The following is a 12883-nucleotide window of genomic DNA, read 5'->3' as shown; positions in this document are numbered from 1 at the left end:
ATAATTATTGAAATTTTGTTATTTTTGATAAAATTCTGATAATAATGATTTTTCAGCTATTACATCTTAGCTCGTGGGTTGAATTTAGACATTTTTTAGATTTGATAATTTTGAATTGAACATTAAAGGTATTTATCTGTATTTTTGAGAGATTCTCTTGTTCTTTTATTTGTAAATTATCTATTGAAACTAACCAGTATAATTTATCTAAATTATGTCCGGCATCATATAATCTCAAATCATTCCCTCCAAATGATCATTAACCAGTAACTTTAAGTCCTTTATAACTATTATGTGGAACAATTAGCAGTTTTCTTAGAACTGTAACTTGAGAAACAACTTCAGAGTAATTTTAGATATAAGTTTTAAATAGACAAATTCATACAAATTTTTTATAAAAAAGTGGGTCAAACTAATTAAAAAAAAAATTCACAATTTTTTAAGGTGACTTTCACTTTTTTATAAAGACTTGCACGAAATTACCTGTTTAAAACTTGTATAAATCATAGACGAGGAAAATGACAAGAAATGCATTAAGTAAGATAATGTGCAGTGATACGGTGCAAGTGCTTAACTGAAAATCAGCTAAAAAGTTTTCATTGATGAAACATTTTCTTTTTTGGTTTTTTGAATAGACAAAAAGGTGGGAGTCGGGAAGGAAACGGGGACCAGAATGCATGGATGCTGTCTCGTCCATCAAAGAGTGTGTGCGAACCAAAAGACTAAGAAAAGAAATTATTTGCAGAACAATGATAGCTTTATCATTATTTTATTAATTTTTTATTATTTTTTTAATTTTTTAATTTTTTTAAAAATTTTTCTTTTATTTAATGATTAAGCAAGTGACTATCATTAAAATTATATATTTTTAAAATTTTTTCTTAATAACTAAGGATGTTAAAAAAATATTTAAAAAAAAATGATAAAAAAATAAATACACTACAAGTAATAAAATAATGATAAAAGAGTAGCAAGTATACCATTACCCTTATTTGTATAGTTATAGCGTATGCAACTTTGTGTAATATTGTTTAAAAAATTAAAATATATAAAATTTAAATAAAAATTTATTTGTTAATAATAAATTTTATTTTTTTAAAATAAAATGTACCAAATTAATACACTCTAAAGATGTAGGTAGGGTCATGTAGGTATAGAAGTTGACGTTGACGGGGTTGGGGTGGATCAAGTTTCCTTGCAAGGGTAGGTACAAAATACGTGCCTCAAGGTTGGATTTCAAAGTGATATACAAATATGAATTTTATAATATTTATTAAATATTTAATAATGCCTAAAAAATGCACAAAATAATAATAAATGTTATTTACTCACTTTATATACATATTAATAAAGATTTGAAAGAATCTTTATCCAATACTAAGAATTAAGAAAAATTGTGATATAGTTTATTATATAAATATATACATATATATTATATATAATTTTTTTACTGATTCCAGATGTTCAAGAAGAAAATTTCGACTAATTTTGAGAGTGCACTTATCATTTACACTTCCATTCAAAGGCATATGTCATTGTTTTCATGGTATCAAATAACTAAAAGTTTGCACCTTTCACAATCCACTCATGCCCTCACCACTTATTAGCTCATTCAACCATCCTTCACCATGCAAATTGTCTGTTGCCAAATTCTCATCAAACTTGATCCACTCAACTATTTTGTTGTGGGTGTACAAATTTACGTACCCACGGTGAATGGAAAATGCTAGTCTGTTTTTTGACTTTGTCTTTTTATTTTAATCGCTCATGTATTTATTTATTTTTTAAATTTTTTTCTTTATTTAATAATTAAGAAAGTGACTTTTAATATTTTAATATTTTTTTAAAAAATATTAAAAAAATGTAAAAAAAAAAAAAAATTATACTAATGGACACACCCAATAATCAAAACTGGGGGAACACTAACACTGCCCCTTGTGAATATATATAGTCGGCCATTCAAAGTCCGTCTTACAAAAATTCTTACCTGACTTCCAAGATATATAATATTTCATCTTATTACAGATTTTGTTCTCTAGGCACCTTAAAATTCTTACAGATTCTACCCTTGACTTTGGTCTCCGAAAATATCTTAAGGAAGATTGTCTTGTTAATGTCAAGTGGGAGTCTCGAGCATGTCACGATAATCATCTCTCCCGTTGAAATGATGAAGAGTTAACCTGGAGAGTGGTCCAGCTATTTAACTAAGAAGACACCATCCAATAGCCCAGTGTCACGTAAGCTGCTTATTGTTTTTATCCTGTATTTGCATACACCCAATTGATATTTATACACCCCACTCCTTAGTTTTCAAACCCTCCCTCGCTTCTTCGGTTCGGTTTTGCACATAAAAATTTTTATCTTAAATTTAAAATTTTCATTTTATCATTATAATTTTTCAAAATTTTTATATAAAATATAATAAATAATTTAACTTTTTATTAACTTTTTCAAATCTCAAAACAATAATATTTCATATTAAAACTCAAAATTATCATCTTAACATTCTTTACTACCAAATCGAACCCACACTCATCCCCGATGGCGGTTTACCTAGATGGTGGCACCGACAACGCTCAACCCAAATGGTGGCACAGACGGGGCTCGACCCACAACAAAGCACGAACGAAGCTTGACCCCGACAGTGGCACTGCCCTGGCTGGAGCTTGCCCTCTCGCACGACACCCAACAAGCGCAACTCTACTAGAAGGCCATCGAAGAGGCCATCGATTCCGCCGTGGAAGCCTTCAAGTCCTGTCTCTCTGAAATTCGGTCCACTTCCTCCGTCCATTTACACCAAACCATCGTAAATTTCCTCAACTCATCATCCCCTCTTTGTCCTATGTTTCGTTGGGGAAAAAATAAAGGGGGAAAAAAAGAAAAAGACAAAAACAAAGTTTGGATTTTTACCATTCAGGCTTATAACCTCCATTCCGAGCACCTACTCAAATTCGATATTATAGCCGTTCTTCGCAAACTTCTCTGCCAGATCCAATTCCTCTTGGCCCTCAAGGTTACCCATTTTCCTTTTTCTATTACTCGTATTAGGAGTTTTAACGCGATTTCTTAACTTTCTCACCTCGATTGTTATGGTTTATGGTGTATAATCTATCAACTTCTAAGATTTGTGCCATTGCCTTTACCTAAATTTTCAAAGATATTCAGTGAAAACTCTGGTATAAGCCTCAAGTCTCAGTTTGGGTTTGGGTTTTTTTTTTTTTTGTTTTTGTTTTTGGTTGGTGATAAGAGAAATTGGGAGCATGTAATTGCTTGCAGAAGACTGGGCTCTAGACTAGTAGATAAATCCGACAATGCCATGATTCAGTGGGAAAAAAATGACAGATAGATGGGCAACAGAAATGCGGCGGGCCGATCGATTTGGGTTTCTGGTTTTGTTTCAATTGTTAAAGTGATCATATCACGGAGTGGTCGTTACAAACCGATCGTTTTGCACATGACCAACAACGATGAGATGACGGCGACGAAAAACATTGAGGATGATGGTTACAGACAACGGTGAGGACGATGACAAGGGACAAGGATGAGGACGAATGTGTTTCCAATTCATGAATATTCACCGTAATGAGGTTCATTGTACCTTAGGTAGAATTACTAACATGACAAGTTGTGATTGGAGGGCTACTATTCTCAGTTATATAGTCCAACCGTCCAACAACGTTACACAATGATGAATGTTATACGTAACACACACTCACACACATATATATATATATCAGCTATTCTGAGAATTGAGACAACAACAAAGGAACTCCAAAGAGAGAGAACGACACATACGTACTCGAGTGAAGACTTGGCTCCAGATGGACTGATTTCCATCTCTTTGCTCATTACTAATTTTTATAGGCAAACGCAAAATGGCAAAAATTAATACTAGATATAATTATAGGGCATGCAAAAAGATTTACTAGTTTAAAAGGAATCTTTGCCATAATGTACAAGTCCTACGTGCACTTTCTGTTTAAAACTTGTATATCCTAAAATTGTATCTAATATTACTCTTTATTACAAAATTGTATTCAAGTCAAGTCCATCTTAACTCAAACGTCTATAAAAATCCGACTCAAACTCGAGTAAATACCAATATAATAAAAATTCTACTCTCAAGCCATTAACAAGGCAACGGAAACTGATTCCACAATCTTCTACTCTTAAAATGTCAAGTGAATGATAAATAGATTGATTTTAACACGGCTATCCCAAGTGTTGGGTCGAGTATTACAACATTATTGATTGTTATGTTGGTACCTATAAGCCGTCTTTTAATTCATATATATAAATATATAAAATATATTACAATTGTTTTTTCAATTCTACCATAACCAAAACTCATCCTCAAACTATCAAGTTTTGACAACTTGTTATGAACACATTTTTACAATATACCTATGGTTATGAACTCATTTATCTTAACTAATTCCAGTGAAACATCGCATGTTTTGAATTTTCAAAGTACATTGATTTTTCTCTTATCTCAGCTGGAGAATAATAGTTAAATCTTCAAATGATCGGTCAACTTAAAGATGATACCCTTTTTGATTGGGCAGTTGTATGGTCAGATTGATTGTGGCTCGCAACTGACTAGCCTAGCACAAGATGCAAATCACAGTCTCAAATATATTTTATAGCAAAGCTATGGCTGGGTGATTGAAAGCTCCCTACGGAAAAGTCTACCCGTAGATGACTGGTATGTTCAGCTGTCCAACAAGTCATTTGTCCCACTTTTGACATGGTAGTAACTCTGTAATCAAATAAACGATGCCCACTTGGCATGAATTCGAAACCATACACATTCGGAAAGCTCAGCTACTAATATGTAGAGAACCAAAGCAGTTTTGACCCTTCATGTTAAATGCATGACGAATGGTGGTTTCACATCAAGATGCCAAAAAAACAGTACAAGTATCTCCCGGAAGACAAGCTCTGAGTTCATGAAACTTTTATCGAGTAAAACACACAAAAATGTTCTTACATTACTGCAGAGAACCAAGAAAAAGACTTGTTGAAACTCGGTCTACGACTCTGCATCTTAAGAAGAAGCACCACTGCGTAGTTGAGCCTTTGGTTTCTTAGGAGCCAACTGAGTCTCAGGCTGCATAATCAGATGCATTCATAGAATTATGTCATACCACTTGACTGATTTAGCATACTATCATAAACAAGATAATGAGTATACAAGCAAGTTTTTATATACAGAAATCAAGCAGTTCCACACTAAATAACACCAAGCACATCAAATTTCCCCCCATCAAGCACTCATTTGAATTAATAACTACTTGCTATATCTCAATTACCTCCTTTCTGACAGGTTCTTCCTTTTCTGACAAAGTCAACTCAATATGGCATGGAGATGACATGTAAGCTGTCAAACAAATTTGTAGGTGAACATCAACTAACATGGAAAAAGATACTCAACTCAGCAGTCAATAGAAAGCACTCACGGTTAATTCTTCCATGAGCACGGTAGGTGCGACGCCTTTGCTTCTGGGCTTGATTTACCTGGATGTGAGATATATAGAGTGAATCCACATCCAAACCTTTCACCTGGAGACATTCAACAATACACCCTGTTGTTATTTAGCAGAAAGAGAATCAGAATAAGATAATTCCAGACAATTATTTTTTTTTTTATAAGTATAATTCCAGACAATTATTACAAACCTCGGCATTACTCTCAGCATTCTTAAGTAAATCTAGAATAAACTTAGCAGATTTAACAGGCCAGCGTCCTTGTCCATTTGAATGACGGCTTTTAGCTTGTGCAGTTCGCCCCACACCACGACAAAAGCGCCGGAATGGAATGGCTTGCTTGTGGGCCAAAACATCCTCCAAATACCTTTTGGCCTTGACCAGATGCAACTTACGAATGGAATGGGCTGTCTCCCTTGTATTCTGCACAAGCGAAGGTGAAATGAATCCAGGCACATAAACAGTGAAAAGAAATAATACACCAAGAAGCAGGTAGAAAAAAACTATGCTAATAAGGTGCCAAAGATGCACTTATACCTAATTAACTAAAAGTTCCATTTTTCCTTCCTATATTATCGTAATGCAAACTTTAGAGTTGAAGAAGAGCATTAGCACATGGGAATTCAAGTGAAAAGATTTCCCTCCTTAATGAGGTCATATCATTTATGACATTTATTTTTTCTCTTTACTCTGGTTCCCCTTTTGTATTCTGGTTAAGGAGAATATATCATATCCCCTTCTTCCCCTTCACGTTTCACCCTTTCTAATGAAATCATTTCCTTTGTGCTGGAAGGTAGGGTGAGTCGCGCAATTCATGAATAAAGACTCACCTCTTAAGTTGAGAGAATAGAACTTTAGGAGAGACTAGCACCATAAAACTAAGTTCAAGAATTTAACATTTGGCTAATAGCCACTCAAGTAGGTTTTCAAAAGTATGGCTAATATTTTGGAACAACCACTGAGGTTTATATTATAAAACCTTGGAGTAGGTTTGTAAAAGTTTGCAAAGTACCCTTCATGAACCTCAATAGATCCTTTCCATCGGTTTAAAAATACAGAGTGAGCAAAATCTGATGATATGCAACATCATATAACAGTCAAACGATTTTGAGAAATTTTCTATCTGAACAACGCTAGTGAGTTTGCTCAGAATACACACATCATATCTTTACAATGATTATCACAAGCCAAAGATAATATCATATAATAGTCGAATGATTTTAAGAAATTGTCTATCTGAACAATGCTAGTGAGTTTGCTAAGAATACACGCATCATATCTTTCCAATGACTGTCACAAGCCAAAGATAATATCATATAATCCCAAATTTGATATTTGATATAGCAATCAATGAAGCCAATAGCTTTTATGCTAAATGGCACCTAAGCCCACACGGTAATAGGTTAAGTACCATGCGAAGTTTGGTTCCAGCTCCAACAGAATAAATAAATAAACAAAGTCATCCAAGTGTTTTCCACAGATAGAGTGATCTAAGATTAGCAAAAAAACAAACTGCACATACATAAAAAGAAACATACAAATAAAGATTAACAAAATTAGTTTAAAATAAAAAGGTATAATCAAACACGACCATATCTGCCTAGCCATGAACTGAAAAATAGCATAAAACTGAACAATTATGCACACAACACAATGAACCACGTTAAAAACAAATTCCACATACAAAAAAGTGAAATTCAACAAAGTTGACGGAAGGTACCTTAAAATGAACTCGGAGGTCGGAGCCTCTGGCTTTGCAGGCTGAAAAAAGGTCAGAAAAGCATGTCAACTTTCTATTGCATTAAAAATAGTTGCTGAGGAAACTATAATAAATAAAATAAAATTTAGAATCTCATATGTTATATGTATGTTTAGCAGACAATAAACAAGAAAAACCGACCAAGCCTAGAGTTATAGGAAGTTTATCTTCTAATAAAATAAAAGCGAAAATTTTAGGATCAAGATATAAACTTTCTTTACCATCCCGTATTTTCTCGGCTATCACACAAATAACGAAATAAGATCTCATGAAACTATATAATTGAATTGTTAAAAAAGTGAAATCAACATACACTTAGTGGGGTTGTCTGGCTCCCTCGAAAACTTCACCTGAAAACTCAAAACAACGCATTTCCTAGGAAATCAAAAGGCCAAAAGAAGGGAAAAAAAAACAGAGAGAGAGAGAGAGGCAAATATTTGTTTGCTTTTAAAAGCACGTAAAGTAAAACGCAAGTGATATCAGCAGAGGAACTAACCATGCCTGCTGCCTCTCTAGTCACTGCTCCCTTTCCGAAATCCCAGCCAAAGGAAACGAAGCTGATCAAGGTCTCGTTAGTCTTCAGAATAAACTAACGAGGGACAGTGAAACCCTAATCGAGAAGGTAGGGTTTATGAGTGGGCTAGCCCAATACTTATTTGTATGTTGATCCGTAAAAAGAGTTGCCCATTATGGCCCATATTTATTCCAAAAGGGCTTGAAGGTTGTAAATCCAGTGGGGTATATTCAGTCATACAAGCCGAGCGTATTTCAAGTGATTTTTCATTTAATTGATTGACTAGAGAATATGAAATGGTAGGATTGTTGTTTTATCATTTCGAATCATCTCGACTAATTATCTGTTACACTTTTAACTCAACGCGATAATAAGAGTGGAATTGAACTATGTGCCCGATGAGATTAACCTTTTTTTTTTGGCTCTGACTGAAGTTCTATGAATCGAGGTAGGGATCACTTGCTCGAGAATTATTTCTGTAATATTTTGGCACTATATATGTGAAGGCCAGAGATCATTGATCTTGGAAAACACCCAGCGGCACAAAGAGATTGTTCTTTATTTTGTTTGTTTGTTTAAGAGAAATATTATATATATATATATGAGCATTCAAATTAATGTTGGGTTTGTCGAGGTTTATATTTTTGTGGTTGTCCGATTTGATAACTCAATTTGACAAAGATTCATCAAGATTCTTGGTGAAGTTTCAATGAAGCTTGGCCTAATAGGCCTAAGCAAAAGTAAACATAGACAAGCCCTTTTAGGGATCCGAGGCTCCAAGAAAAATTTTGGACCCTGTTTGTAACTCAAGAAATGTTAGACAAAAAATTTGTTTGAAGTTTGCGCGACAGGTCGTTCAAGCGAGACTCAGATAGAGAATTTATTTGAGACTCACTCGAATGAATAACTTAGAAATTATGAAATTAGGATTTCTATCGTGCATCTGTAAAAAATATATATGTGTGTGTGTTTACTATGAATAGTATGACCAGTTCTGAGCAATGTGATTTTGCCCCATAATGTATTTTGATATTCCTTAAGGGATTAAAATCTTCTGCACATTTGTGAATATAGGTATATTATTGAACCACGTAAATTTTTGTACTGTCATGTATTGTTTTCACAACAATTAATTTGTATGAAGCAGACTAGCAGTGTTGTCCATTTGGTACTAACATTCATAATCACAGACATAAATATGTATGAGGAGAGGGTGAGGCTTGTTTGGCAACACAACATATCTAAAGTATTCTAAGATATTTTATTTCTAAATATAACTTAAATATAAAACACTTTAATTATAAATCTTTAATTTTTTTATCTAATTATTATCTAATCACTATAATTTTTTCAAACTCTCAAATAAAATATAAAATAAAATATTACTTTTTCAAATTTCAAAATAAAAGTTATATTAAAAAATTATATTCAAATAATTTTTTAATTTTATAATATTTTTATTTAATTTTCTTTCTTATTTTTTAAAATTCAATCGACTATTTTAATTTAAATTATTTTATTATTATTTACAAATATATTAATATATATTTTAAAAATGTATAATACGAAGAATTTTTCTTTATATTATTTTAGAACAGTAGTACTACTGATCTTATTAGAAAGAAGGGAGAAGATCAGATTTCAGTGCACTGTTAATAGGGAGGGTGGATGGCACTTCAAATTTGATCATGTTTACCAGGTTGCCGACCTCTACATGATGATGTACAGGAACAGGAGTAGTTGTGCTCTCCAGTAGTACTGCCCCAAGTAAATTATGATAAATATGAGTAAATTAAACCAATCATATTGCAGCAGGCTGTTTCAGAGATAGGATAACATCGATCATACGTACCTTACCTTTCTCAACTCATGATGATGAACCTTTGTTTTCATCAACATTGTCAGGATAAGAATGAGACCGACATGTTTTTTTTGTTTCACATCACTTGAAGACAAAAAGATTTTAAAAAGGGGTTGGTCACATGTAGCACATGCGTACTGCAGGTGAATTCAAGCAATAATATTGCGGCCTGAAGAGATCCTGATGGGCATCATGATCTTGTGGGAGATCCCATTGGGATTTCATGGGAATACAAGTTTGTCGTACCAATTAACTTTCTGGGCCTGGTTAGCAAAACGAGTGGCTTACATGCATACACACACACACACATATATATATATATATATATATATATTTTTATATGTGTACTCGTTTTGTTTGTGCTGTAAAAAGGTCCAGATTAGCGGCTTAGGCGCTAGCTGATCTTCTTCAAATTAAAGCAACAGGCGGCCATGATCGAGCTAGAAAACTTCATGCCAACCCATGCATGCATGTGATCAATTTGGGATTCAAATATCTCTTAGCTAGGGTTTAAAGTGAACGTGGGAAATATAGGATTCAATTCATGTATATATAATATATTAATATGTATGGTTCAATTCATATATCTATCTAATCTCTCATGCCTTATTGTTAGGTTTCAGAAATTAGAGAAGGCTGAGAGCTATTTCACACGAAGGAAATGGAGAATACTTGAATATTTCTCTATATATTAATAGCCGTAGCACTGTTCAACCAGCGAATATTTATATACATCTCAAGCATAACAAACTAACTACATTTCTAACAATAAAGTAAAAAAACCTACAGAATAATCAAATAATCAAATAATCAAAAGAACATTCGAGAAAAGAAATACATGAAATGTGTACGGTATCATCCATGCCCAGACTTATGATTTAATGCAAGATGACATGTAGTTTCTATAGTAGATAAACGGCCTGCAGCTGGGAGATCTTCATTGTGTAATAGCCCCCCACAAGATGGATAATAGAGATTAACTATTCCCATCTTGGACAAATGTATTTGAAGAAGATATGAGGGCAAGGTCTTGGTAAAAATGTCAGCCAATTGGCTGTTTGAGGCAATATGTGCAGTAGTGATTCTTCATTCTTTGATTTTATCCCTTATTAAGTGACAATCTAACTCGATGCGTTGTGTTCTTTTGTGAAAAACTGGATTAGCAGCGATATGAAAAGCTGCTTGGTTGTCACAATAAAGTAATACTGGCTGTGGATGATGAATCTGAAGATCATTGAGAAGATATTTGAGCCAAGTAATTTCAGAACATGTGGAGGCCATAGAGCGATACTCAACTTCAGCTGAGGAGCGAGAAACCACAAACTGTTTCTTTGACTTCCAAGAAACAAGAGAAGCTCCAAGAAATACATAATAACCAGTGACACTACGGCGTGTGTCAGGACATGAGGCTCAATCTGAGTCACAATATGCTCTAAGCTGGAGTGGAGAAGAAGATGAGAGCAAGATGCCTTGACCAGAAGCAGCTTTGATATATCTGAGAATCTTATGTGCTGTGGCCAAGTGTGATGTTGTTGGATGACTCATAAATTGACTTAGAAGCTAGACAACATAGCATATATCAGGCCAAGTGATTGTGAGATACAACAAGCGACCTATAAGCCGTCTATAAGTACTCGGGTCTGAAAGAGGAACACCAGAATCTTTGCTAAGTTTGAAATTCTGCTAAAGAGAAAGCTTAAGAGGCTTACTGCCAAGTGTCCCTGAATCAGCCAAAATGTCCAAAGCATATTTTCTTTGGCATAAGTGAATGCCCTTGGAAGATCTTGCAACTTCCAAGCCAAGAAAATAGCGCAAACAACCAAGGCCTTTGATCTTAAATTGAGTGTTAAGGAAACATTTAAGGGAGGCAATGGACGATGAACAATTTCCAGCAATAATAATATCATATACATAAACTAGAAGGGCAATGAAAGAAGTTCCATCTAGTTTAGTGAAGAGACTATAATCAGCTTTAGATTAGTGGAATCCAAAAGCAATAAGAGAGGAGGAAAATTTAGAGTATCATTGCCGTGAAACTTGTTTAAGGCCATAAAGGCTTTTGAGAAGCTTGTATACTTGGTTGGGGCCTCCTTTGGTGTAACCGGGTGTTTTTCACATATAAATTTTCGGAAAATGTTTCGTTATACTCGATACCTTCTTGTTGTGTAAACCCCACAAGGCGTGCTTTCAACCTTTCTACAGACCCATCAGCATTAAATTTGGTCTTGTAGACATACTTAGAGTCAATAGCCTCTTTCCCAAGAGGCAAATCAGTGATGAGCCAAGTTTGGTTTTGTTCTAAGGTCAAGAGTTCAGCTTCCATGGCTTTACACCAACCGGGGTGTTTCATAGCTTATTTATAAGTAGTGGGATTAGAAATGGTTGAAATAGAAGTAGAAAAGGCAGTAAATGAAGGGGAAAATTTCTGGTAAGTTAAAAAATGAGCAAGAGAACAAGAATTACCAATGTTGGACTTGGACACCGACTGAGAAGAGGCTGGAAGTGAGGTCTGGTTGCAGTGGAACTCTTGCAAATACTGTGGAGCTCTTCTAACTCTAGTGGACCTGCGGAAAGGGGGGTTAGATGGTGGAGAAGGGGGTCAGACATGTGAGGAGGGGGAAGGATTTTGAGGGGAAGGAGAGACAGATTTGGAAGGTGTAGATGAGGTTTGTAGGGTGGTCTGATTTTGAAATAGGGCTGGAATGTGAGATTGGGTTGAGATTTGGATGGAAGGGGCAGGATGTGGAGGTGTGACAGGACTGAAATTCAGGAGATTGGTGGGAAAGTCAAGTGAATTAGGTAAGGGTTTAGTAAAAACAAGTGTGGGAGAGGGGTTGGATGAGGGATGAGGTAAATGTTGGAAGGGAAATGTGGATTCATGGAATATGACATCCCTAGAGATGAAAGTGGTTCGTGATTCAAGATCAATGAGTTTGTAACCTTTAGTACCAAAAGGATACCCTAGAAAAATGCACATGCGACCTCGAGGGTCAAATTTCTTCCTATCTTGATGTAAGGTGGAGGCAAAGCATAGTGAACCAAAAACTCTTAAATGAGAATATGAAGGTGGAGAGTTAAAAAGAAGTTCAAAAGGGGTTTTATTGTTAAGTAAAGGAGTAGGAGTCCTACTAATGAGATATGTGGCTGTTAAAACATAGTCATTCCAAAATTCAAGAGGGAGACTAGCTTGGAATTTTAAAGCCCGAGCTATATTGAGAATATGTTGATACTTTTGTTCCACAACCCCATTTTGTTGGGGTGT

The 12883-nt window shown here is 34.6% G+C and overlaps 1 protein-coding gene across 1 annotated transcript; it reads right to left on the bottom strand.

The window, feature by feature from the left end:
* Positions 1–4810: 4810 nt before the first annotated feature.
* Positions 4811–7876, bottom strand: LOC122280559 (60S ribosomal protein L17-2-like). Its single transcript, XM_043091512.1, has 7 exons — positions 7743–7876; positions 7560–7596; positions 7208–7248; positions 5680–5910; positions 5460–5562; positions 5313–5380; positions 4811–5110 (listed from the first exon to the last, which is right to left on the bottom strand). The coding sequence occupies exons 1-7, from the start codon at positions 7743–7745 to the stop codon at positions 5048–5050; spliced, it is 546 nt and encodes a 181-aa protein (XP_042947446.1). The 5' UTR covers positions 7746–7876; the 3' UTR covers positions 4811–5047.
* Positions 7877–12883: the final 5007 nt, after the last annotated feature.

The sequence above is a fragment of the Carya illinoinensis genome, chromosome 11 (assembly GCF_018687715.1).
Source record: "Carya illinoinensis cultivar Pawnee chromosome 11, C.illinoinensisPawnee_v1, whole genome shotgun sequence".
Taxonomy (NCBI): Eukaryota; Viridiplantae; Streptophyta; class Magnoliopsida; order Fagales; family Juglandaceae; genus Carya; species Carya illinoinensis.
This window is presented reverse-complemented; position numbering and strand designations above follow the sequence as displayed.